The sequence below is a fragment of the Mustela erminea genome, chromosome 4 (assembly GCF_009829155.1).
Source record: "Mustela erminea isolate mMusErm1 chromosome 4, mMusErm1.Pri, whole genome shotgun sequence".
Lineage (NCBI taxonomy): Eukaryota > Metazoa > Chordata > Mammalia > Carnivora > Mustelidae > Mustela > Mustela erminea.
Genome location: NC_045617.1, coordinates 126,890,839 through 126,915,838, shown reverse-complemented (window position 1 = coordinate 126,915,838; position 25,000 = coordinate 126,890,839). Strand labels below are relative to the sequence as shown.

The 25,000-nt window shown below is 38.8% G+C and overlaps 1 protein-coding gene across 1 annotated transcript; it reads right to left on the bottom strand.

The window, feature by feature from the left end:
- Positions 1-2,371: 2,371 nt before the first annotated feature.
- LOC116587841 (60S ribosomal protein L30-like) lies at positions 2,372-2,813 on the bottom strand. The gene has a single exon (XM_032338373.1). It carries the CDS (start codon positions 2,743-2,745, stop codon positions 2,377-2,379), a length of 369 nt encoding a protein of 122 aa, XP_032194264.1. The 5' UTR covers positions 2,746-2,813; the 3' UTR covers positions 2,372-2,376.
- Between the last annotated feature and the right edge of the window lie 22,187 nt (positions 2,814-25,000).

Genomic DNA, 25,000 nt, shown 5'->3' with positions numbered 1-25,000 from the left:
TAGACATGTTGCTTCCCGAGTTTGTACCTTCTATTTCATATTTTTACCGGCAGAGCCATTCTCTTCATCTGCCCATGCATGGCAAGCCAGTGTCTTTTTTCTTTTGAATCTCATTAGGTCAGATTTTTATCAATACATAGCACCTTTGTGTTTTATGATGCTACTTTGATCTTCACATGGTATTGATGAGAAGGAAAATTCTCACTTTGATATCATCCCAGAGTTTGAACATGCAGTGTATAATAAAGAGATGCTAAAGATTCCATAACATTAATATCTTCTTTTGCTCCTGAGTTTTTCAGTGAAACTATTATTGTCCCTAATGTGGGGTCACCCATTCTAAATTCTTTTTGTAAATAGGAGGGGTGTGTGTGTGTGTGTGTGTGTGTGTGTGTGTGTGTATTCAGTTTTTAGACTAGTTTAGTTGTCTTTGTCATATCTCTATGAGGTGTGGAGACATCTGTGTATTCTGCAGGATGAAACTGAAACCAAGATTGGATAACCAGTCACCAACTTCATGGATGATTTTAGTGAAGCTGTGTAGTAGTGGGGAGGTTTGGGAAGGCGTCAGGGGTAGGAGGATCATCTAATAACCCGTGAACCAGGCAGGTGACCTTGGACAACTTACTTAACCTTAAACTTCCTTATTTTCACCAGTAAAATTGAAATCATATATACCACACCTAAGGTTCTGTTATGACTATCTGAAGAGATCATAGGGATGCCCAGGTGACTCAGTTGGTTAAGTGCCTACCTTTGACTCAGGTCATGGATCCCAGGTCCTGGGATCAAGTCCCATGTCAGGATCCCTGCTCAGTGGAGAGTCTGCTTCTCCCTCTCCCTCTGCTCCTGACCCCTCATGCTCTCTCTCATGTGCTATCTCTCTCTCTGAAATAATAAATAAATAAATAAATAAATAAATAAAAGAGGAGATTGTAGTTGGAAATGTTTTCTAAACTACAAATTGCTATATACTTGTGTATATAATTATACATTATTATATATGTTCCTTTGTCTATGTATTATATCATATACATACATATATAGCAGTGTATTATTAAAATCAGGACTGAAGTAATTTCATTTTGGAAAGCACAGACGCATTTTTCTAAGTTTAGGAAAAGCAAGCCTTTGCTCTAGACCCCTTGACACAATATAACTGATTTTAAAAATAATTTTAAAATGAGGTTCTCAGTTAAATAAGAATGGTTTCTAAAAACAAACCTTGAGTATCTCCAACAAAAGGTCATTGTAAGGAAAAAGCACATTTTATGAACTTGAATAGCCTTCAGATTAACACCTAGTCCCTCAAAGATGTGTGAGATGAGATGACATTGCTGGAAAATATATTACCATCTCTTTCGAGGAATAATAGACTTTCTTTTCCTTTTCTCCTTAGCTTATGGAATTAATATTGGAGAGGTCCTCTCTTCTTTAGAAGCCAGGAAATTTAAGAAACTCTTACAAAGAAGCTCAAGGATTTGATGGGCCCAAGCCAAGCCATTTGGAACCAATGCAGTACAGGAGGTGTCCTTCAGGCACAGGCTTAACCGGTCAGACACCACTCTTTTCTAGCTCTACCTGAAGTGAAGAGCATACTACCGGCCTCCCAGAAGCCTTTCTATTTTCTACAAAACTACCCCAAGAAGATGATCAGTACTGTGGACAAGATTTAAAGAAAAGGAGTGTCATCTGCGTGTTGTTTAGAATAGAAATACTAGAAGAATGACTAAATATATTTTGTGTGTGTATGTACAGTTGTCATTTGGCATTTTCAAAGAATGTTTACTAATACAGGAAAATATTTCATGCTACGATGTTAGATGGAAAAGGTAAAATATAAAGTCAGAAATGCAATGATCCCTATTTTATAAACATATATATGCATAGAGAAAAAAGAGTAAAAGAACACATATTCAAATCCTAACCATGACAATGCATCTCAGAAAATTCAATCTCCCCTAATACTTTATCGTATTTTAAAATTTTAATTTATTTTATTTTTTCAGTGTTCCAAGATTCATTGTTTATGCACCACACCCAGTGCTCCATGCAAAATATGCCCTCCTTAATACTCATCACCAGGCTCACCTAACCCCCACACCCCTTCCCCTCCAAAACCCTGTTTGTTTCTCAGAGTCCACAGTCTCTCATGGTTCACCTCCTCCTCCAATTTCCCCCAATTTACTTTTCCTTTCCTTCCCCTAATGTCCTCCATGTAATTCCTTATGCTCTACAAGTAAGTGAAGCCATTTGATAATTGACCCTCTCTGCTTGACTTATTTCACTCAGCATAATCTCCTCCAGTTCCACTCATGTTGATACAAAAGTTGGGTATCCATCTTTATTTTTAAAAACAAGCTGTGGCCAGTTTTATTAAAGAAAAATTCTGCGTGATTTACTTTCACCAGTCTGTCCTGACATGCTTCTAATGATATCAGAATCACCTGGATCAATGATAGCCAGTGTGCATACTCTGTAGTATTTCCCACATACTGTGCCCAATTCAATATTATTGCCACTGTAGTGGTGGACACCAGTTCTGGCCAACATGGCATAGTATTCTATTTCAGGTTTCCTCAAGGCCGGGTAGTTGTTGGCGAGGATGACCAGCTTCGCTTTGCCATGTCTGATCATTTTCAGAGTCTGCTTGTACCCCAGCATGTATTTTCCACTTTTCATAACGAGCTGGGGCCTGGAGTTGATCGACTCCAGCGACTTTTTCGTCTTCTTTGAGGCCCCCATCTTCCTGCCTTAGGTGCGGGATGGCCCCAACCAAGAGCAGCCGCCAAAATGGCCGGGAGAGAGAAAGGAAAAAAGCGGGTATTCATCTTTTTTTATCCATTTTCTACAATAATCACATATTATCATCTGAAAGTTTATTTTTATCAAGAGAGTCTTTCTCAAGGATGTGACTCAGCAATAAATCTGTGTAGAATAAGAACTTAGTTTTTTTCAACTTCTGGTTACCTTTATATAGCCTTTGTTTTAAGAAAATGATCCAGTCCCTGGCTGTAACTTCTACCAGACCATGCCTTATATCATGGTGACCATGCCAGACCACCCCAGCAGGGTGACATCGTGCCACATCAGCAGGACTCAACACAGGGGAATAGCAAAGGGATTTATAAAGACAAATTCACTTGTTTGCTGGTTGATCTGCTGCCTGCCAGGAACATTTTTAGGCAATTTATGTTCAGGAAGTTGTTGTGATTGGCCTGGAGAGATAGATCTATGGTTACAGTTTGAGGCTCCTTTCCTTTTGAAAGGTGTGTCCAACTAAACATTTTTCAAATGTGTCAATTCTTTTCTGGACAGATTAACAAATCTCTCTGAAAGATGACTTTGAGTTATCAAACTTAATAGTTTTTTTTTAATTAGAAAATTTTAAGAAATAAAAAATAATCTAATGACCATGTTCTCTGTGTCAAATACTATGCTAAGAATCTTGGATATGAACAGGAAGTGTACTAACTGACCTCCACCTTTGAGCAAGGCAGTGATGTTCCCTGCTGCTTGGACTGCCCAGTGTGACTACCATAAATCACTACTGTTCATTTTGTAAATGGACTGAGGCAACATTATTTGGTTCTTTCATTACATGCCTAAAACTTTATCATCTTGAATTTTCTATCAGTTATACTTGATCTTTAAGAACTGCCCCCTTCCTAATTCTTTTGGTAAAAAATGCACACTGACAACTAAAAATCGCTTTCCTCCTCTTTTTTTCATAAGTGCTATGACACCTATGAGGACAGCAGACCATCACAGTCTAGTCTTCCAGCAGTTGTGAATAAATTGATCTAGTACATATTATTCTGAATTTATTAACACTAGGTCAATCAAGATGACTCACGAAGTAAAACATTTGATCAAACAAAGCTTGGTTACAGCAGAGAACTAGACACAGTATTGGCCCTGAAGCTGGGTATACCTGTATGTTCACATGTGTGTATCTAATAGGCATGTTTGTCCTGGTGCATATGTGTGTCTGGGTGTAATCATGTGTGTGTGTGTGTGTGTGTGTGTGTGTGTGAGAGAGAGAGAGAGAGAGAGAGAGAGAGAACAGTGAGGGTAGTCCCAAAGTGGACAGATAAACTGACTTCTTCAAAATAATATGTCAGACAAAAGTAGAAGTAAGCACAGAGCACTGATGGGACACACAGGAGGTTATCCTTACCCATGGAGGTTAAAGGAAGGCTTTCCGCTGGCATGACACCTAAGCTGAGACCTGAAGGGTGAATAGGAATAGCCAGGCAATGTGTAGAAGAAGTGATCGTGTTTGAGATAGAGGAGAGGTAGTCAAAGGCTTAAGGTGAGATTATTTTGGTATGAGTGTAGCTTTTAGTGTGGGGCAGGAGGGTCTGTAAGAGACAAGGTAGGGGAGGTAAGCAAAGAGCAGATGAAGCTATGTCTTGAGTATGAGATAACAGCTTCACACCACATTTTCACCACTTACTGTCTACTGGAATAATAATCTCTGGAATATTTTTATGTGGTCTGTTAACTGATAAAATCTGAAAATCCTTGCACTTTGTCTCCACCTTATTTCTTCCTGCTCCATGCAATTATTTTGCTAAGCCCCAAAAGACATAATTGTGGTGGGTGTAGGAGAGAAGCGGGGAAAGCTTCTCTCTTTCTACCTTTCACTGAAGCTATAGCTCTTTATACTCAAGGAACATTTCTACTTCCCACTTAAAAAACATTCATGTGTGAGGCATCTCAACAAGCATTTTAATAAATACCACAATCCACTCTCCATTGTTAATGCAGGAGCACTAAGGCTTATATCCTGCAGCCAATGGTTTAGATTCCAGATGTAGGTGAGTTTACCTAAAAGGTCTGATAGGTCTGCCTAAGTGGATATCCAAAAAACATTTTCTTATGAACATGGAACACAGTGATGGGGAGACCCACAACAAGATAAAAGAAGTCCAAGATAGCATCAGAAATGACCTAATAGAGGAGGAACTAGGGCAGAGGTGATTAGCATCCCAGTTTCTGCTAAATTTAACATGACAAGCCAAGGAAGAGAAGTCATTATTGAGAAAATGTGAAAGTCCAGCCAAGAGTTTGGGTGATGGAAAATTAACTATAGTCGAGACATAAAAGTTTATAATGTAGAGATTATAGAATGATTGGATGTCTTTCATATTCTAAGAATACAGTTCAATGGACCATCTCTTAGCATTACTCTGAAAGCTTATACTTTTGATTAAAACCATAAAATCTATCTTAGAGATTCAGGAAAAAGTGTGCATAAATTAAATCCAAACATTTTACCACCTGGATGACTAGTAGTCTCATTTGCCTTCTATATTTAATTTAATTAAAAAGGTTGTGGCCAAACTAGAATTCTTATATGTGAATTTTGTGCAAAAAATTCAAATAAATTAAAGATTTTAAAAGATTATTTGAGAGTTCACACATTGCATAATTTGGGGGATGCGAAATCAGACCCAAACTTAGCCACAGTGCTAGGGAAAATTGTTGATGAGTATGCCTTGGTGTTGCCTACCTGGAGGGGCTGGAGGTTGATTGGGGACAGACTCTAACCAGCCTGGGTGAAAAGTCTCATGGTCCATCATCTGGGTCATCTGGAGGAGAGTGGTAATCAATGAGAGGGGAGGTCAGCTGGACACAGGCTAGATTTGAGTCCTGGCTATGCTCCTCTCCAGATGTCACTCCGTTCATTTCTACCTTGTCTGCTTCACTTACATCCACTTTCTTTACTCAGCCAGAATCTCAAGTACTCTTGTCATTACACTGGGCTAGATGATGAGAGAGAGCTGAGGTTTGGAATTACTAATGCCAAGATCTGTCACACTAGAGAGCACTGTGTACCGTGAACAAGAAACCCAAAGGAATAAAAAAGTAATAAAATAATAATTGTGGTTATGAGGTGTTTAACAAAGCCAAATTTCCATGATATGCTAAATAATAAAAAAATGGTTCTCAAGAAACACTTACCCTAGTAGGAAGGAATCACATAGCCTTAAATAGTTGAGTTTAGTTCAATGTTCACTTATTGAGATCCTCTTATGTTTGAGGCACTGTGAAAAACAATGGAATAAAAAGATGAATCACATATGGTCATGTTGGTGACAATTCAGTCCCTCTCTACATCCAGTGTAAATGAAATTATAACATATATAAAGTAAAAGAAAACATCAATTGCTTAAAGCTCTGGGCCAGGCACTGTGCTAGACTCTGAGGCTATAAAGCTTATTAAAACGAACTTTTTATCCTTAGGAGCTCTTGGGGTCTATGGCTATCACCTTTTTTTTTTCTGCTGCTTTTCAAAGAACAGAAACACTCAGATCAAAAGAATCATAATTTAGTACAGAAATAAAATTCTGAAAAATGCTAAGACTGGGTCTAGCTATTTGCAAAAGCAATCAAGAGAAGAAGATGGGGTTTCTAGCAAAGGAAAAGGGGAGTCAAGGAAGAAGAAAGACTCTCCATCATTTCTGACTATCGAACTGTAAGGTATGACATATATACTCTGATTTGGAACAATTTCCTCTTCTATGTCTGTTTTATTCTCAAGTATTTGAAACAGGGCTTTATGCCTTAATAAATGAAAATATAACAAATGAAGTTGATTTTCCGATAAGGTTGAATTTCAGATAAGCTATTAATTCTTTATCTGAAATTCAAATTTAACTGAGTGTCCAGAATTTTGTCTGGTAAGCTAATTAGAAGTTAGCTCTTTCTTTATAGAGATTATGTACCCAGTTCTGTTGGGATACCTATTTTTAAGCCTGAGCAATTTGTCTGCTTGAGGTTGTCTCTGGGTACCTGAATTAACTTAGTCCTGCTATTTCAAACTCGTTTTTTGGTGGGGTTTTGTTTTGTTTTTGCCTTTCATTTAAACTCAAAATATTTGCCTTTTTCTTTGAAGAATTTTATTAGCTCTGTTCAGCTTTCACCTTGCTTTTTAAATTTTCATTTGGCCTCTATCAGATTAATAACTCCATTCTTGTTCTTATTTTCTAAAAACCACCTGTACATGTGATCCATACCAAAGTGCTACATGGGAAATTAGTGAATTTTTTTTTGAAATAGGTGATTTTTAAAAAAATTTTTTATTTCTTTTCAGCATAACAGTATTCATTGTTTTTGCACAACACCCAGTGCTCCATTCAATCCGCGCCCTCTCTAATACCCACCACCTGGTTCCCCCAACCTTCCACCTCCTGTCCCCTACATAGTACACCTTGAAAAGTTGCTTACCATTGACCCAAATTTCTCTTCTAGACAGGGAAAGGGTGATGGGAAGAATGAGAGTAGTTTGTCCTGCTGAGTATGTGAAGCAAGTCAGAGCAATATTTTTTATGCAGGACATTTAGTTTGAAATATGTAAACTCTTTGGTCAAAATTAGGTTAGTTAAATTCATTTATTTACAGGTAATTGAATGGGAAGGCATAATCCCAGACATGGCAGTGAGAGAAAGATTGCCATCCACCATTGTGGAGTTGGCAGTCCATAGCTGTGCTTCCAACATAGTGGTGGCCAGGCGTATGGCTATTTGATTTTAAATTTTAAATTAATGAAAATCACATATGGACTAGCCACATTTCAATTATTCAATAGCCACATGTGGCTAGTCATGACAGTGTTAATACAGATGATAGAAACTTCAAAAGTGCTGAAAGTTCTAAACAGTACTGGTTCTGTGAGGAAAACAGATATGGGATGATTAATTCCACAATCTATTATTTATAGTAATTACAATTATGTTATATGACATGAAATAGCTGCTCAAGGAATTATATGATCATAAAACAGGAGAAAGCTTCTCTGAGGAAAAGATGTTTTGAGGTAGAATGAGAAGGATGGGTAGAAACCAAAACACAGTTAGCTAAGGGACGAAGAGACCAGCATAAGCAAAGGTCCTCAGGGGAAAGGAAAAAGCGGCATTTAAAGAGTAACAGAGGGAACAAAGGAGAAAGAGGAGAGAAGCGTAAGAAGAACCTGTAGAAGTAGGCAGAAACCTGGAAGACCATGAGGGTTTGGGTCTTCATCTGAAAAACCACTAAAGGAACAAAAGCTGAAGAGTGGTATGCTGAGATTCACACTTAAAACCATTACTCTGGCTTCTGGGCAGCAAAATAACAGCTGAGAAATGAGGAATATGCTATTGCAGTAATCCCAGGAAGACAGAATATGGTACAAGTATTAGTTTGCTAGGGCTGCTAAACAAAGACTACAGACCAGGGTTTAAATAACAGAAATTTATTGTCTCACAGTTCTGGAGACTAGAATTCCAAGACCAAGATGTTGAAATGTTGGTTACTTCTGAGGGCTATGAGGGAGGGATCTCTTCAGACCTCACCCCTTGGTGTGTGGATGGCTGTGTTCTCCCTGTGTACCTGCCTGTGGTTTAATTTCCTCTCTTATAAGGACATCAGTCAGATTGGATTAGAGCCCACCCATAAGACCTCCTTTTACTTAATTACCTCCTTAGAGACTCTATGTCCAAATGCAGTCACATTTTGAGGTATGGGGGGGTTAGGGCATCAACATGTGAATTTGAGGGAAACCGCTCAGCCTATGGCTGGAAGTTTAACCTTTCAGCTGGTGTTAGAGTTGCCTTTAGCATGAAGGTCAAGAGAGTTCATCATATGTCGTTGTCCCAAACCCCTTCCCACCCAGAAACACAAAAGAGAGCCAGTTGGAGAAACACATAGGATAGAAAAAAAAAAGTCTCTACCATCCAGGCTTTCTGGCCACGATATATTTAAGAGAAGTTCAGTGAAGAGAAAGGAAGATCAACAGAAGTGAATGCTCTACCAGAGGGACATGCGTTTTAGTGATCCTCCTAGTTGCTATGGCTCCTGAGTGGGAAGTATTTTTGGTTTGAGATCCAGAGGGTCTTGGCCCCCAACCTTCTCCTGTGTCCCTCAGTTTGTTCTTTCTCTCTCTCGGAACGGTCTCTGCAGTATTCTCCAACTTGCTGGTTGCCTCTCGGCTTAGACATCAAACTCCCCTGAGAGGCACTGGAGCTTTGCAGGAGGGCTTAGTGCCCCTAAGTGACTCCATGAAACCCTCTACCTGCCCAGTTAAAACTGCCTGTTCGTTCACTCTGTCTCTCCCATGGTGGTAGCTGATACTGCCCAGTTCACAGATCTCTGGGCAGAGGCTCCATGAATAGGAACATCTTCCCCATTATCAGTCAGAAAATATGAGTAAAATGATCTTAAATAAATCCCTGATTATTAAGGTTCACTGAGGTAATCTCCAAGAATAATGCCAAAAGGGAAAAATTACCTGAAAGTAAATAAAGCTTTTTCAAGAAGAAATTTTCAGGATCTCAGAAAAGTCACCAAACAAGTCTGAAATTTAAAAAATTAAAAAGGAGTATGTGTACGTGTCTTAAACAAAGCAGAGAATGAATTAAATTAAGATTAGCTAACACTCATTAAAAAATCTCTAAGAACACTTCTGTGCACTGTACCTACATTACATACTTTGATTCTAGCAGCAGCCCCTGAAGTGGGTCATTATCTCTGTTTAGCAAGCAAGGAAACTGAGTCAATAACTTGGCTATGGTCATAGTATTAAGTGTCTGAACCAAGATTTAAACCAATGTTTGTTTGACTCAAACGATGTGCTTTGAAACACTATGATGCAGATAAAAGACAAGAGAAGATACAGGACTTATCTAGCAAGTCTGGCACTTTTAAAACAAACTTATGTGTCACTACCTGCACAGGATCACTTCTTCCTCCTACTTAAGGTTGCTGGGTATGTAGCAAAGTATACCCTGCCTGGCACTGTTTCAGCGAACTGTGTGTTAGTCTAACCTCACTGCAAAAGTATTTGTCAAAAAGAGACCCCCAAAACACAATTCCCCTTCCAGGATTTGATCGTAAAAAGTAGTTGGAAACTCAGGAAAAGATTGCTGAAAACACAAAAGCAGCTTCAATAGGTGTTAACAGTAATAAATTATTATAGAATGTTATATCTTGCATCCATCTAAATAGTATTATGGGAAAACATTAGTGCTATTAGAAAAGGCTCTTATGAAGGGGGAAATTCAAGACTAAAAATTATATATATATATGTATCTATATATACATATATATATATAACATTATGCAGATTTTGTGGATTTCTTAAAATTATACATACACATACACATCGAGAAAAAATGATTGGAAAAAGTCCATAAAACATTACTAATGGTTACTCTTGAGTTCTACTTCTTCTTGTGATTTGTACTTTTTCTTTGAATTTTTCTGTATAATGGGTATACTTGATTTTTATATTGTAAAATATTAACAAAAGAATTTTTAAAAGGTCAAATAACTTATGCTATAATGTTATAGAAATCATTCTTTTACTTCTTAATCAGTTGAAGAAATAATAAAGAAAAGGGGAAAAAGGGAAAACAATGAAATAGGAAAAAATGTGAAGTAAATATAATAGACAAAAGTTAAATAAGTGTGAACCATAAATATGTAATAGTGAAAAACAGCAAATAGTTCATATGTCCAATGATGGAGTAATCATTATATGTTAACCATAACATATGAATCTATATGTTTTTAAATAGCTCACAAGCGGAGGAGTCAAAATGGCGGAGAAGTAGCAGGCTCAGACTACTTCAGCTAGCCGGAGATCAGCTAGATAGCTTATCTAAAGATTGCAAACACCTGAAAATCCATCGGCAGATCGAAAAGAAGAAGAACAGCAATTCTGGAAACAGAAAAACAACCACTTTCTGAAAGGTAGGACCGGCGGAGAAGTGAATCCAAAGCGACGGGAAGATAGACCCCGGGGGGAGGGGCCGGCTTCCGGCAAGCGGCGGAGCAACCGCGCACAAAATCAGGACTTTTAAAAGTCTGTTCCGCTGAGGGACATCGCTCCAGAGGCTAAACCGGAGCGAAGCCCACGCGGGGTCAGCGTGGCCTCAGGTCCCGCAGGGTCACAGAAGGATCGGGGGTGTCTGAGTGTCGCAGAGCTTGCGCGTATTGGAACAGGAAAGCCTGGCTACAGAGACAGAGCCGACAGTAAGCTCACAGCTCGGTGTTACCTTGAACCGGTTGCAGGCTCGGTGAGCTCGGAGCGCGGCCGGAGGTCAGGCAGACGGGAGTAACTGGGCGCTGTTCTCTGAGGGCACACTGAGGAGTGGGGCCCTGGGCTCTCGGCTCCTCCAGGCCGGAGACCAGGAGGCCGCCATTTGTATTCCCGTCCTCCGGAACTCTACGGAAAGCGCTCAGGGAGCAAAAGCTCCTGAAAGCAAACCCGAGCGGATTACTCACCGCGGCCCCTGCTAAGGGCGGTGCAATTCCGCCTGGGGCAAAGACACTTGAGAATCACTACAACAGGCCCCTCCCCCAGAAGATCAACAAGAAATCCAGCCGATACCAAGTTCACCTACCAAAGAGTGCGGTTTCAATACCAAGGAGAGCAGCAGAATTCCAGAGGAGGACAAAGCAAAACACGGAACTCATGGCTTTTTCCCTGTGATTTTTTTTAGTCTTGCAGTTAATTTAATTTTTTTCTTTTTCATTTTTTGTTTTTTTTCTCGCCTTCTGGTAAAATTTTTTATTAACTTTTACCTTTTTCTTTTTTAATGTTTTTTAACCAGTTTATCTAATATATATATTTTTTTCTTTTTTATATTTTTCTTATTTGTTTTCCTTTTTTTTAATTCTTTTCTTTTTTTTTCTTTGTCCTTTTTTTTTCTTTCTTCCTTTTTGAACCTCTTCTTATCCCCTTTCTCCCCCCTCACGATTTGGGATCTCTTCTAATTTGGTTAAAGCATATTTTCCTGGGGTTGTTGCCACCCTTTTAGTATTTTATTGCTCCTTCATATACTCTTATCTGGACAAAATGACAAGAAGGAAAAATTCAACACAAAAAAGAGAACAAGAGGCAGTACCGAAGGCTAGGGACCTAATCAATACAGACATAGGTAATATGTCAGATCTAGAGTTCAGAATGACAATTCTCAAGGTTCTAGCTGGGCTCGAAAAAGGCATGGAAGATATTAGAGAAAACCTCTCGAGAGATATAAAAGCCCTTTCTGGAGAAATAAAAGAACTAAAATCTAACCAAGTTGAAATAAAAAAAGCTATTAATGAGGTGCAATCAAAAATGGAGGCTCTCACTGCTAGGATAAATGAGGCAGAAGAAAGAATTAGTGATATAGAAGACCAAATGATAGAGAATAAAGAAGCTGAGCAAAAGAGGGACAAACAGCTACTGGACCACGAGGGGAGAATTCGAGAGATAAGTGACACCATAGGACGAAACAACATTAGAATAATTGGGATTCCAGAAGAAGAAGAAAGAGAGAGGGGAGCAGAAGGTATACTGGAGAGAATTATTGGGGAGAATTTCCCCAATATGGCAAAGGGAACGAGCATCAAAATTCAGGAGGTTCAGAGAACGCCCCTCAAAATCAATAAGAATAGGCCCACACCCCGTCACCTAATAGTAAAATTTACAAGTCTCGGTGACAAAGAGAAAATCCTGAAAGCAGCCTGGGAAAAGAAGTCTGTAACATACAATGGTAAAAATATTAGATTGGCAGCTGACTTATCCACAGAGACCTGGCAGGCCAGAAAGAGCTGGCATGATATTTTCAGAGCACTAAACGAGAAAAACATGCAGCCAAGAATACTATATCCAGCTAGGCTATCATTGAAAATAGAAGGAGAGATTAAAAGCTTCCAGGACAAACAAAATCTGAAAGAATTTGCAAACACCAAACCAGCTCTACAGGAAATATTGAAAGGGGTCCTCTAAGCAAAGAGAAAGCCTACAAGTGGTAGATCAGAAAGGAACAGAGACCATATACAGTAACAGTCACCTTACAGGCAAAACAATGGCACTAAATTCATATCTCTCAATAGTTACCCTGAATGTTAATGGGCTAAATGCCCCTGTCAAAAGACACAGGGTATCAGAATGGATAAAAAAACAAAACCCATCTATATGTTGCCTCCAAGAAACTCATTTTAAGCCCGAAGACACCTCCAGATTTAAAGTGAGGGGGTGGAAAAGAATTTACCATGCTAATGGACATCAGAAGAAAGCAGGAGTGGCAATCCTTATATCAGATCAATTAGATTTTAAGCCAAAGACTATAATAAGAGATGAGGAAGGACACTATCTCATACTCAAAGGGTCTGTCCAACAAGAAGATTTAACAATTTTAAATATCTATGCCCCCAACGTGGGAGCAGCCAACTATATAAACCAATTAATAACAAAATCAAAGAAACACATCAACAATAATACAATAATAGTAGGGGACTTTAACACTCCCCTCACTGAAATGGACAGATCATCCAAGCAAAAGATCAATGAGGAAATAAAGGCCTTAAACGACACACTGGACCAGATGGACATCACAGATATATTCAGAACATTTCATCCCAAAGCAACAGAATACACATTCTTCTCTAGTGCACATGGAACATTCTCCAGAATAGATCACATCCTCGGTCCTAAATCAGGACTCAACCGGTATCAAAAGATTGGGATCATTCCCTGCATATTTTCAGACCACAATGCTCTAAAGCTAGAACTCAACCACAAAAGGAAATTGAAAAGAACCCAAATACATGGAGACTAAACAGCATCCTTCTAAAGAATGAATGGGTCAATCGGGAAATTAAAGAAGAATTGAAAAAAATCATGGAAACAAATGATAATGAAAATACAACGGTTCAAAATCTGTGGGACACAACAAAGGCAGTCGTGAAAGGAAAATATATAGCGGTTTAAGCCTTTCTCAAGAAACAAGAAAGGTCTCAGGTACACAACCTAACCCTACACCTAAAGGAGCTGGAGAAAGAACAAGAAAGAAACCCTAAGCTCAGCAGGAGAAGAGAAATCATAAAGATCAGAGCAGAAATCAATGAAATAGAAACCAAAAAAACAATAGAACAAATCAACGAAACTAGGAGCTGGTTCTTTGAAAGAATTAATAAAATTGATAACCCCCTGGCCCGACTTATCAAAAAGAAAAGAGAAAGGACCCAAATAAATAAAATCATGAATGAAAGAGGAGAGATCACAACTAACACCAAAGAAATACAAACTATTATAAGAACATACTATGAGCAACTCTACGCCAATAAATTTGACAATCTGGAAGAAATGGATGCATTCCTAGAAACATATAAACTACCACAACTGAACCAGGAAGAAATAGAAAGCCTGAACAGACCCATAACCAGTAAGGAGATTGAAACAGTCATTAAAAATCTCCAAACAAACAAAAGCCCAGGGCCAGACGGCTTCCCGGGGGAATTCTACCAAACATTTAAAGAAGAACTAATTCCTTTTCTCCTGAAACTGTTCCAAAAAATAGAAATGGAAGGAAAACTTCCAAACTCATTTGATGAGGCCAGCATCACCTTGATCCCAAAACCAGACAAGGGCCCATCAAAAAAGAGAGCTATAGACCAATATCCTTGATGAACACAGATGCGAAAATACTCAACAAAATACTAGCCAATAGGATACAACAGTACATTAAAAGGATTATTCACCACGACCAAGTGGGATTTATTCCAGGGCTGCAAGGTTGGTTCAACATGCGCAAATCAGTCAATGTGATACAACACATCAATAAAAGAAAGAACAAGAACCATATAATACTCTCAATAGATGCTGAAAAAGCATTTGACAAAGTACAGCATCCCTTCCTGATCAAAACTCTTCAAAGTGTAGGGATAGAGGGCACATACCTCAATATCATCAAAGCCATCTAGAAAAACCCACCGCAAATATCATTCTCAATGGAGAAAAACTGAAAGCTTTTCCGCTAAGGTCAGGAACACGGCAGGGATGTCCATTATCACCACTGCTATTCAACATAGTACTAGAGGTCCTAGCCTCAGCAATCAGACAACAAAAGGAAATTAAAGGCATCCAAATCGGCAAAGAAGAAGTCAAATTATCACTCTTCGCAGATGATATGATACTATATGTGAAAAACCCAAAAGACTCCACTCCAAAACTGCTAGAACTTGTACAGGAATTCAGTAAAGTGTCAGGATATAAAATCAATGCACAGAAATCAGTTGCATTTCTCTACACCAACAGCAAGACAGAAGAAAGAGAAATTAAGGAGTCAATCCCATTTACAATTGCACCCAAAACCATAAGATACCTAGGAATAAACCTAACCAAAGAGGCACAGAATCTATACTCAGAAAACTATAAAGTACTCATGAAAGAAATTGAGGAAGACACAAAGAAATGGAAAAATGTTCCATGCTCCTAGATTGGAAGAATAAATATTGTGAAAATGTCTATGCTACCTAAAGCAATCTACATATTTAATGCAATTCCTATCAAAGTACCATCCATCTTTTTCAAAGAAATGGAACAAATAATTCTAAAATTTATATGGAACCAGAAAAGACCTTGAATAGCCAACGGGATATTAAAAAAGAAAGCCAGCGTTGGTGGCATCACAATTCCGGACTTCAAGCTCTATTACAAAGCTGTCATCATCAAGACAGCATGGTATTGGCACAAAAACAGACACATAGATCAATGGAACAGAATAGAGAGCCTAGAAATAGACCCTCAACTCTACAGTCAACTAATCTTCGACAAAGCAGGAAAGAATGTTCAATGGAAAAAAGCCTCTTCAATAAATGGTGCTGGGAAAATTGGACAGCGACTTGCAGAAAAATGAAATTGGACCATTTCCTTACACCACACACAAAAATAGACTCAAAATGGATGAAGGACCTCAATGTGCGAAAGGTATCCATCAAAATCCTTGAGGAGAACACAGGCAGCAACCTCTTCGACCTCAACCGCAGCAACATCTTCCTAGGAACAACGCCAAAGGCAAGGGAAGCAAGGGCAAAAATGAACTATTGGGATTTCATCAAGATCAAAAGCTTTTGCACAGCAAAGGAAACAACAAAATCAAAAGACAACTGACAGAATGGGAGAAGATATTTGCAAACGACATATCAGATGAAGGACTAGTGTCCAGAATCTATAAAGAACTTAGCAAACTCAACACCCAAGGAACAAATAATCCAATCAAGAAATGGGCAGAGGACATGAACAGACATTTCTGCAAAGAAGACATCCAGATGGCCAACAGACACATGAAAAAGTGCTCCATATCACTCGGCATCAGGGAAATACAAATCAAAAGCACAATGAGATATCACCTCACACCAGTCAGAATGGCTAAAATCAACAAGTCAGGAAATGACAGATGCTGGCGAGGATGCGGAGAAAGGGGAACCCTCCTACACTGTTGGTGGGAATGCAAGCTGGTGCAGCCACTCTGGAAAACAGCATGGAGGTTCCTCAAAATGTTGAAAATAGAACTGCCCTATGACCCAGCAATTGCACTATTGGGTATTTACCCTAAAGATACAAACGTAGTGATCCAAAGGGGCACGTGCACCCGAATGTTTATAGCAGCAATGTCCACAATAGCCAAACTATGGAAAGAACCTAGATGTCCATCAACAGATGAATGAATAAAGAAGATGTGGTATATATACACAATGGAATACTATGCAGCCATCAAAAGAAATGAAATCTTGCCATTTGCGACAACATGGATGGAACTAGAGCGTATCATGCTTAGCGAAATAAGTCAAGCAGAGAAAGACAACTATCATATGATCTCCCTGATATGAGGAAGTGGTGATGCAACATGGGGGCTTAAGTGGGTAGGAGAAGAATCAATGAAACAAGATGGGATTGGGAGGGAGACAAACCATAAGTGACTCTTAATCTCACAAAACAAACTGAGGGTTGCTGCGGGGAGGGGGTTTGGGAGAAGGGGGTGGGATTATGGACATTGGGGAGGGTATGTGCTTTGGTGAGTGCTGTGAAGTGTGTAAACCTGGTGATTCACAGACCTGTACCCCTGGGGATAAAAATATATATTTATAAAAAATAAAAAATTAAAAAAAAAATAGCTCACAAGCTATGAGACAAATGTGACCTCCAAAGCCGAAAATATTTGCTATCTGACCCTTCACAAAAAAAGCTGGTTCACTATTGATATAAAATATTATGTGTACATTAAATTAATAAAGATTTTGTTATAGCAATATAAACACACATATATATAAATTATATGAAATACCACAAAATGAGGAGATACATAAAGATTACCAGAGACCAAAAACTATTACGATAGCTCTGTTTTTATTCACTCATTCACTGTCATGTATTTTTGGAGCATTCACTATGGGCCAGACCCTATTCCTGCATATAAAAAAAATTATAAAAAAATTGAGGAGAATCCCTACAATGAAGGAGCTTACACTCTAGTGGGAGGAAGGCAGACTGAGAATAGTAACTTGTAAGTTACCTTACTGAAGGTAATCCAATGTTTTCTGAAGATTGTGTGTAGAGTAGGCGAAACACATCTTGAGGTGACATTGGATCAAAACTTGGAAGAAGGTAGAAGCTTTAGTGACATGGATTGTGGGTGGAAGAGCACTCCAGGCAGAGGCCCTGAGGATGGAGTATGTCTGGGAAGTTGAGGAGAGGCAAAAAAGCCAACAAGCTGGTCCTGGTAAGATAGGTGGAAAAGGAGGTAGGTGGGGGAGGTACTTGGGTGGAGGCAGATCATATCTGGGCCTTGAAGACATTTGTAAGGACTGGGAACAAGATTTAAGCAGAGAAGTGGTCTGATATGAGTTGCATCCTGAAAAGATGGCTGTGGCCACTGTAATGGTCATAGACTATGGAGGCAGTTGTGACTTCAGGGACACCTGGCAGGAGGCCAATTGTAGGGTCTTGGAAAGAAAGCAATTGGTGGCTCAAAATAGCGAGGAGTGGCCAGATCCTGGTTATTTCTTGAAGGGGAGATGAACCATAATAACTTCTTTCAAGAGTATGTCTATCAGGAGAGGCAAGAAAAACACCTCAGTTTTTTGGCACTAGCGTCTGAAAGGTCAGGGTTGCCATTTAGGAAGATGGGGAAGACTCACTGTGGAGTTCAGTTTCTGATATACTAAATGTGCTCTATCTACCAGAAATTCAGAGGGAGGTGCTAGATATAGGAGTCTCGCATTAGGGGAGAGAGCTGGGCTGGAGTTAGACACTTGGGAATCACCTGCATACAGACAGAACCTCAGTCATCAGATCACCCAGGGTGAATGTAAATGTAGAAGAGGACCACAGAGAAGCCTCAGAATGCTATGCCAGCATTGAGAGTCCCAAAGGAAAGGAGAACCTGCAAAGGAGACGAGAATTAGTGGCCAGCTAATGGAGGAGAAAGCCTGGAGAATCTTGGTGGTCTAAGGCAGAAAGTATATCAAAGAGGAGGGAGTCATCAGTTGGGTCCTGGGAAGGATTAGTTAATAGGACCAGGAATTCTCATGTTGGAGTTAACAACATGGACATAATTGGTGAACATTACAGGAGCATGTTCCATGGCAACAAAAGCCAAATCAGAGAGGCTTAAGAGGCAATGAGGGGAGAAGTAGAAACAGCATGTGTAGGAACATTTCTGAGAGGTTTTCTTGCAAAATGGAGCAGAAAAATAGAACAGTGTCTGGTAGAAGAAATGGAGTCCAGAGAACGTTTTTGTCATTGCTGTTGTTAGGAGAGATAAAGGCATGTTTGAACACTGATGTGAATGATCCAGTAAAGCAGAAAAATATGATGATTCCAGAAAGAGAGGCTTGGTGTTGGAGTGATTCACTTGAGTAAGCAAGAGGAGATGAAAACCAGTGCCCAGAGGGAGAGACACATTAGCTAGGAGCATGGCTGGGTGGCTGCTCCTCTAGAGCAACACTGAGTTTACCTGTGTGCCAGAGATTGTGTTTATTGCTGTGCATTTCTCACTTAAGCCTGGCAACAATCTGATGAGGAAAGAACTATTATTTCATTTTACAAATATGTAAATGGTCTTTGAAAGAGTAAGTAATTTGGTAAAAGGAGCAATCATTTTTGCCCAGGTCTGACTCAATGTCCTTACTTAATTATTGACTTATTTGTTGGTCTATCTGTTTATTTATTTTAGTTAACATACAGGGTAATATTAGTTTCAGCTGCACAATATTGGGATTCAACACTTTCATACAACACCTGGTTCTCAATATAACAAGTGCCCTCCTTCATCCCCATCAACTATTTCACCATTCCCCATACCCCACCTCCCCTATGGTAGCCATCAGTTTGTTCTCTGTAGTTAAGAGTCTTTTGATGTGTTTCCCTCTCTCCTTTTTTTTTCCCCCTTTGCTCATTTGTTTTGTTTCTTAAATTACACATATGAATGAAATCATAGGGTATTTGTCTTTTTCTGACTTATTTCACTTAGCATAATGCTCTCTAGCTCCATCCACATCATTGCAAATGACAAGAGCTCATTCTTTTTGATTGCTGAGTAATATTTCAGTAAATATATACATCTCCTTTATTCATTTATCAATTGGACACTTGGGCTGTTTCCATAATTTGCCTATTGTAAATATCACTGGTATAAACATTGAGGTACAAATGTCCCTTTGAATTAGTATTTTTGTATTAGTTGGGTAAATACCTCATAGTGCAGTTGCTGGATCATAAGGAAGTTCTATTTGTAACTTTTTGAGGAACTTCCATACTGTTTTTCCACAGTGGCTGCACCAGTTTGCATTCCCACCAACAGTGCAAAAGAGTTCCCCTTTCTCAACATCCCCTGTTGTTTCTTGTGTTGTTGATTTTAGCCATTCTGACAGGTGTGAGATGTTATCTCATTGTGATATTAATTTGTATTTCCCTGATGATCAGTGATGATGAGCCTCTTTTCATGTATCTGTTGGCCATCTGGATATCTTCTTTGAAGAAATGTCTGTTCATGCTTTCTGCCCATTTTTAATTGGATTATTTGTTTTGGGGGTGTTGAGTTTTATAAGTTCTTTATAGACTTTGGACACTAACTCTTTATTATATATGTAATTGCAAATATTATTTTTCTCATTCTGTAGGTTGAATTTTAATTTTGATAGTTTTTTTTTTTTTTTTTTGCTGTGCAGAAAACTTTCATTTTGATGAGTTCCCAATAGTTCATTTTGCTTTTGTTTCCCTTGCCTCTGGAGACATGTCTAGTAAGAAGTTGCTACAGCTGACATCAAAGAGGTTATTTCCTGTGTTCTTCTCTAGGATTTTGATGGTTTCCTGTCTCACATTAAGTCTTTCATCCATTTTGAATTTATTTTTGTGTCCAGTGTAAGAAAGTGGTCCAGTTTCATTCATTTACATGTTACTGTCCAGTTTTCCCAACATCATTTGTTGAAGAGAGTTTTTCTCATTGGATATCCTTTTCTGATTTGTTAAAGATTAATTGACCATAGAGTTGTGGGTTCATTTCTGGATTTTCTGTTCTGTTCTATTGATCTATGTGTCTATTAAAAGTGTAAGTAATTTAGCAAATGGAGCAATCATTTGTGCCCAAGTCTGACTCAATGCCCTTATTTAATTCTTTTTAAAAAATATATATATAACATAAAAATTCACTCTTTTATCCATTTTAAGTGTACAATCCAACAGCACTGAGTACATTCACATTACTGTTCAACAATCACCATCATTCATCTCCAGAACTTTATCTTCCCAAACTGGAACTCTGTACTCATTAAACAGTAATTCCCCAAAGTAATTCTTTTAAATACCCAGAAATAGTGTTTTTATAAAAATGAAATAAACTCCCTATACTAAATATAAATAGTTATTACATTAAAGAGAGGTATTTCAGACAATATTGTTAAATTAAAGTATTTATTAAAAGAATTTTAATGATAAACTATACACAAAGAGAACTGTCCTTAAGTCTTCACTGCTCAGCTACAATAAAGGAAATGGTTGCTAGGGAAACCAGTTGTGTTTCTTCCCACACATCTGAGGGTACCACATTTCTTCCTGGGTTCCCTGGCTTTCCAAAAAGCAAGACTCAGGAGTCCAGACAGCCATCTGCATTTGTGGGCCAGGTGAAAGTCATGCTGTGCCTGGTCCACACATAACCATTACCACAATGTGGGGCATGGGAGGTCAGTCTCACCTCTCTGGCCACAGCTCATCCATCAAGAACTTATCAAGGATGCTGGCTTCAGAATGGTCCTGGCTTTGCCTCAGGCCTGAGCTCATCTCAGTCTCACTTGAGGAAGGTTAGTTTTTATCCCCAAGATCCCACAGCTAGTATCCTTGCCTTAAGTGTTCTAGCTGACTGAGTCTTTGGGGAGCCCCTATTAAGGGCTGGGAATTCTTGTATGGGAAATGAGGAATTCTCCCACATGACCCCAAGTTGGCAGTAGAGCATCCGGAGTATGAAAAGTAGGGATATTTAGATGAATTCTAGCCTAAGTTCCTTCTCCATGAAAGTACTTTGAACAACACCTTCAACTCTCTAATATTGGTATTACAAAGACTTGGATAGCCAAGTAAGTTTATTTGGAGAGAAAAACCCACAAAACATACATCTAATACACATTTTAGTTTCAATATATAGAACACACATTTGAGGGACCCAAGTTTTGATGTGAAATATAAGAATACAATAACTCAAAGTGTTTTCCTACATTTCAGAAGAACGTTGTGAGCATAAAAGCTGCCTGTTGACCTTATGCGATGGCTGACCTAGACAGTACATAATGAAACTTGGGACCTATCCAGAAGAAACAAAAGAAAAATCTCAATTCACCCCAAGAATATTGGTAATCACTACTTTCTCTTCTGAAAATGCTCACATTTCAAAAATTTTTTGATGATTTTTTCAGTAAGACCAGCATATAATGTTGTTCATCTCCATAAATATTTCTGCATCAAATGAAACAACCAACAATGGGTTTAATTTATTAAGTGCTACCTCTGTCAAGAATTATCTTAAGAATTTTATGTGTAATTCTTGTAACAACTCTACAGAATAAGTATTACTATTACTCACTATGCCAGTTATTAACCTATTATAAATATCAACTATTGAAAAAAATCAAGAGCCTTAAAACATTATGCTAGGTGAAAAAAGCTAGACATAAAAGACCACATATTGTATTATATCATTAATATGACATACAAACTTTCAAAATAGCCAGAAAGTAGACTCATGGTTGCCAAAGACTAGGAGAAGGGTGAATGGGGAGTGACTGCTTGTGGGTACAGGGTTTTTTGGAGGGAGTGATTAAAATATTTGCCGTGATGGTTACACAATTCTGTGAATATACACAACTCTGAATAAAAAGCCATTGGATTGTACACTTTAAATGGATAAATTTTATCATATGTGAGTTATGTATCAATGTAGGTGCTAAGAAATATATCAAGTATGGTTTCATGATTAGGTACAACAACATGGATAGTAACACCTATACATATGTTTTGTATATTTATGCAAAATGTATGCATATATACTAATTTTTTATTCTTCTTGACTCTGCTGCCACTTATTTTTTATACACCTTTTGATGTGAGGGAAGTTTAGTCTAGTCTTTAAGTGACAGAACACTTACATGAGATTGTTGCTGAATTTGAGGAATGCTTAGCATAGCCTAGAGACAGACAACATGACTACCTCCCAAAGATAGGTGCAATGACTGTTGCTTTTCTTCATTTTGGGGAGAGGGTAAGTACATCTTTGTTCCAAAGATAGTTGATCTTAGGTGGAAACATTTAGAGGTGTTTTAATGTAGTGTGGAATTTCAAATAGCAGCAGGGTATGTCTGGATGGTAAGTGAACTATGGAGTAGGTTATATTATTGGATCTCACCACCAAGCTCTCCTCCTATCCTCTGCACCGTGATGCTGGGGCAGGGGCTCCAAAACCAGATGTCTGTTTTTCCAACTCCGTGTTTGGCTCTGCCCACTGGAGCAAGAGAGAGGAAAGATAGAACAGGAAGTATAATTTGCTCCTTCCTGGTGGTTTCCTGTCTGCTCACAATTCCTTTGGGGGTCACTCTAATAACATTTCTTCAATCCAGGAGCTATTGTTTCTTCTTGAATCAGTGGATGAATCAAATTTGAAGTTTTTCTTACACTTAGATCAGCATCATTGCATCTCCTCTGAGCCACTGGCACCAGACCGATAGTGACCCCTCCTCAGAGGTCTGTGTCCAGGCCAAAGGATCCCTCCTCCTATCCAAAGATACTAGCACTAGCCAAAAGCACACCGTTCTCAGAGGTCTGTTTTGACTCTGCAGGACATGTTATGGGCTAAATTGTGTCTCCCTTGAAAAATTCATATGTTGAAGTCTGACCTCCTCCAGTACTTCAGAATGTGACTTAATTTAGAAATAGGGTCATTGTGGAGGTAATTAGTTAAGATAGGGTCATTAAGATGGATCCTAATCCAATATGACTCATGTCCTTATAAAAAGAAGAAATTTGAACACAAACATGTACAAAGACAGGGCACCATGTGAAGATGAAGGCATATATTGAGGTGATGTTTCTACAAGCCAAAAAATATCAAAGATTGTCAAAAAATCACCAGAAGCTAGGGGAAACTTCTGGAACAGAGTTTCCCTTGTAGCCTTCAGAAGGAACAAACCCTACTAACATATTGATCTTGGACTTCCAGACTGAGAACTGAGACAAAGTAAATTTCTGTTGTTCAAGTCACCCAGTCTGTGGTGCTCTATTATGGTGGTCCTTGCAGACTAACACAAGACCTTTCCTCCCAACTTCTAAAGTTAACTATTCCAAACTTTGCCTCTTATTACCCTAATTCTGGGGGTGGTAGATGCTTCTTGAATTTACCTTCTCCACAATATCTTATTGTTCTCTTTTTATCTTGAGAGTTACATACTTTATACCAAATGAAAGATTCTTTATTTTAAATTCCAAGGTTCAAATACCTTGTATACTATCTACCGCCTGATGTAACTTGGCTGGTATACCTAGTTTTCATAAAAAGGAACTAAGCATAGGGAGTTAAACAACACACCTAAAGGCAAAGAGCCACTGAGTAGCAAAGCTGGATTAGTATGGCTTTAGAAGCTCTTTCACTAGGCTTTGTTAGGTGAAAATTTAAGCCCTTAAGCCCCATGTGGCCCTTGTACCAACTTTTTTTTTTTGGTTTTTAAAAAGTTTAATTTTTTAATCTTTTAATTTTTTATTTTTTATAAACATATAATGTATTTTTATCCCCAGGGGTGCAGGTCTGTGAATCACCAGGTTTACACACTTCACAGCACTCACCATAGCACATACCCTCCCCAATGTCCATAACCCCACCCTCCTCTCCCAAACCCCCTCCCCCCAGCAACCCTCAGTTTGTTTTGTGAGATTAAGAGTCACTTATGGTTTGTCCCCCTCCCAATCCCGTCTTGTTTCATTCATTCTTCTCCTACCCCCTTAAACCCCTATGTTGCATCACCACTTCCTCATATCAGGGAGATCATATGATAGTTGTCTTTCTCTGATTGACTTATTTTGCTAAGCATGATACCCTCTAGTTCCATCCATGTCGTCACAAATGGCAAGATTTCATTTCTTTTGATGGCTGCATAGTATTTCATTGTGTATATATACCACATCTTCTTTATTTATTCATCTGTGGATGGACATCTAGGTTCTTTCTATAGTTGGGCTGTTGTAGACATTGCTGCTATAAACATTCGGGTGCACGTGCCCCTTCAGATCACTACATTTGTATCTTTAAGGTAAATACCCAGTAGTGCAATTGCTGGGTCGTAGGGTAGTTCTATTTTCAACATTTTGAGGAACCTCCATGCTGTTTTCCAGAGTGGCTGCACCAGCTTGCATTCCCACCAACAGTGTAGGAGGGTTCCCCTTTCTCCACATCCTCGCCAGCATCTGTCGTTTCCTGACTTGTTAATTTTAGCCATTCTGACTGGTGTGAGGTGATATCTCATTGTGGTTTTGATTTGTATTTCCCTGATGCCAAGTGATGTGGAGCACTTTTTCATGTGTCTGGCCATCCAGATGTCTTCTTTGCAGAAATGTCTGTTCATGTCCTCTGCCCATTTCTTGATTGGATTATTTGTTCCTTGGGTGTTGAGTTTTCTAGTTCTTTATAGATTTTGGACACTAGCCCTT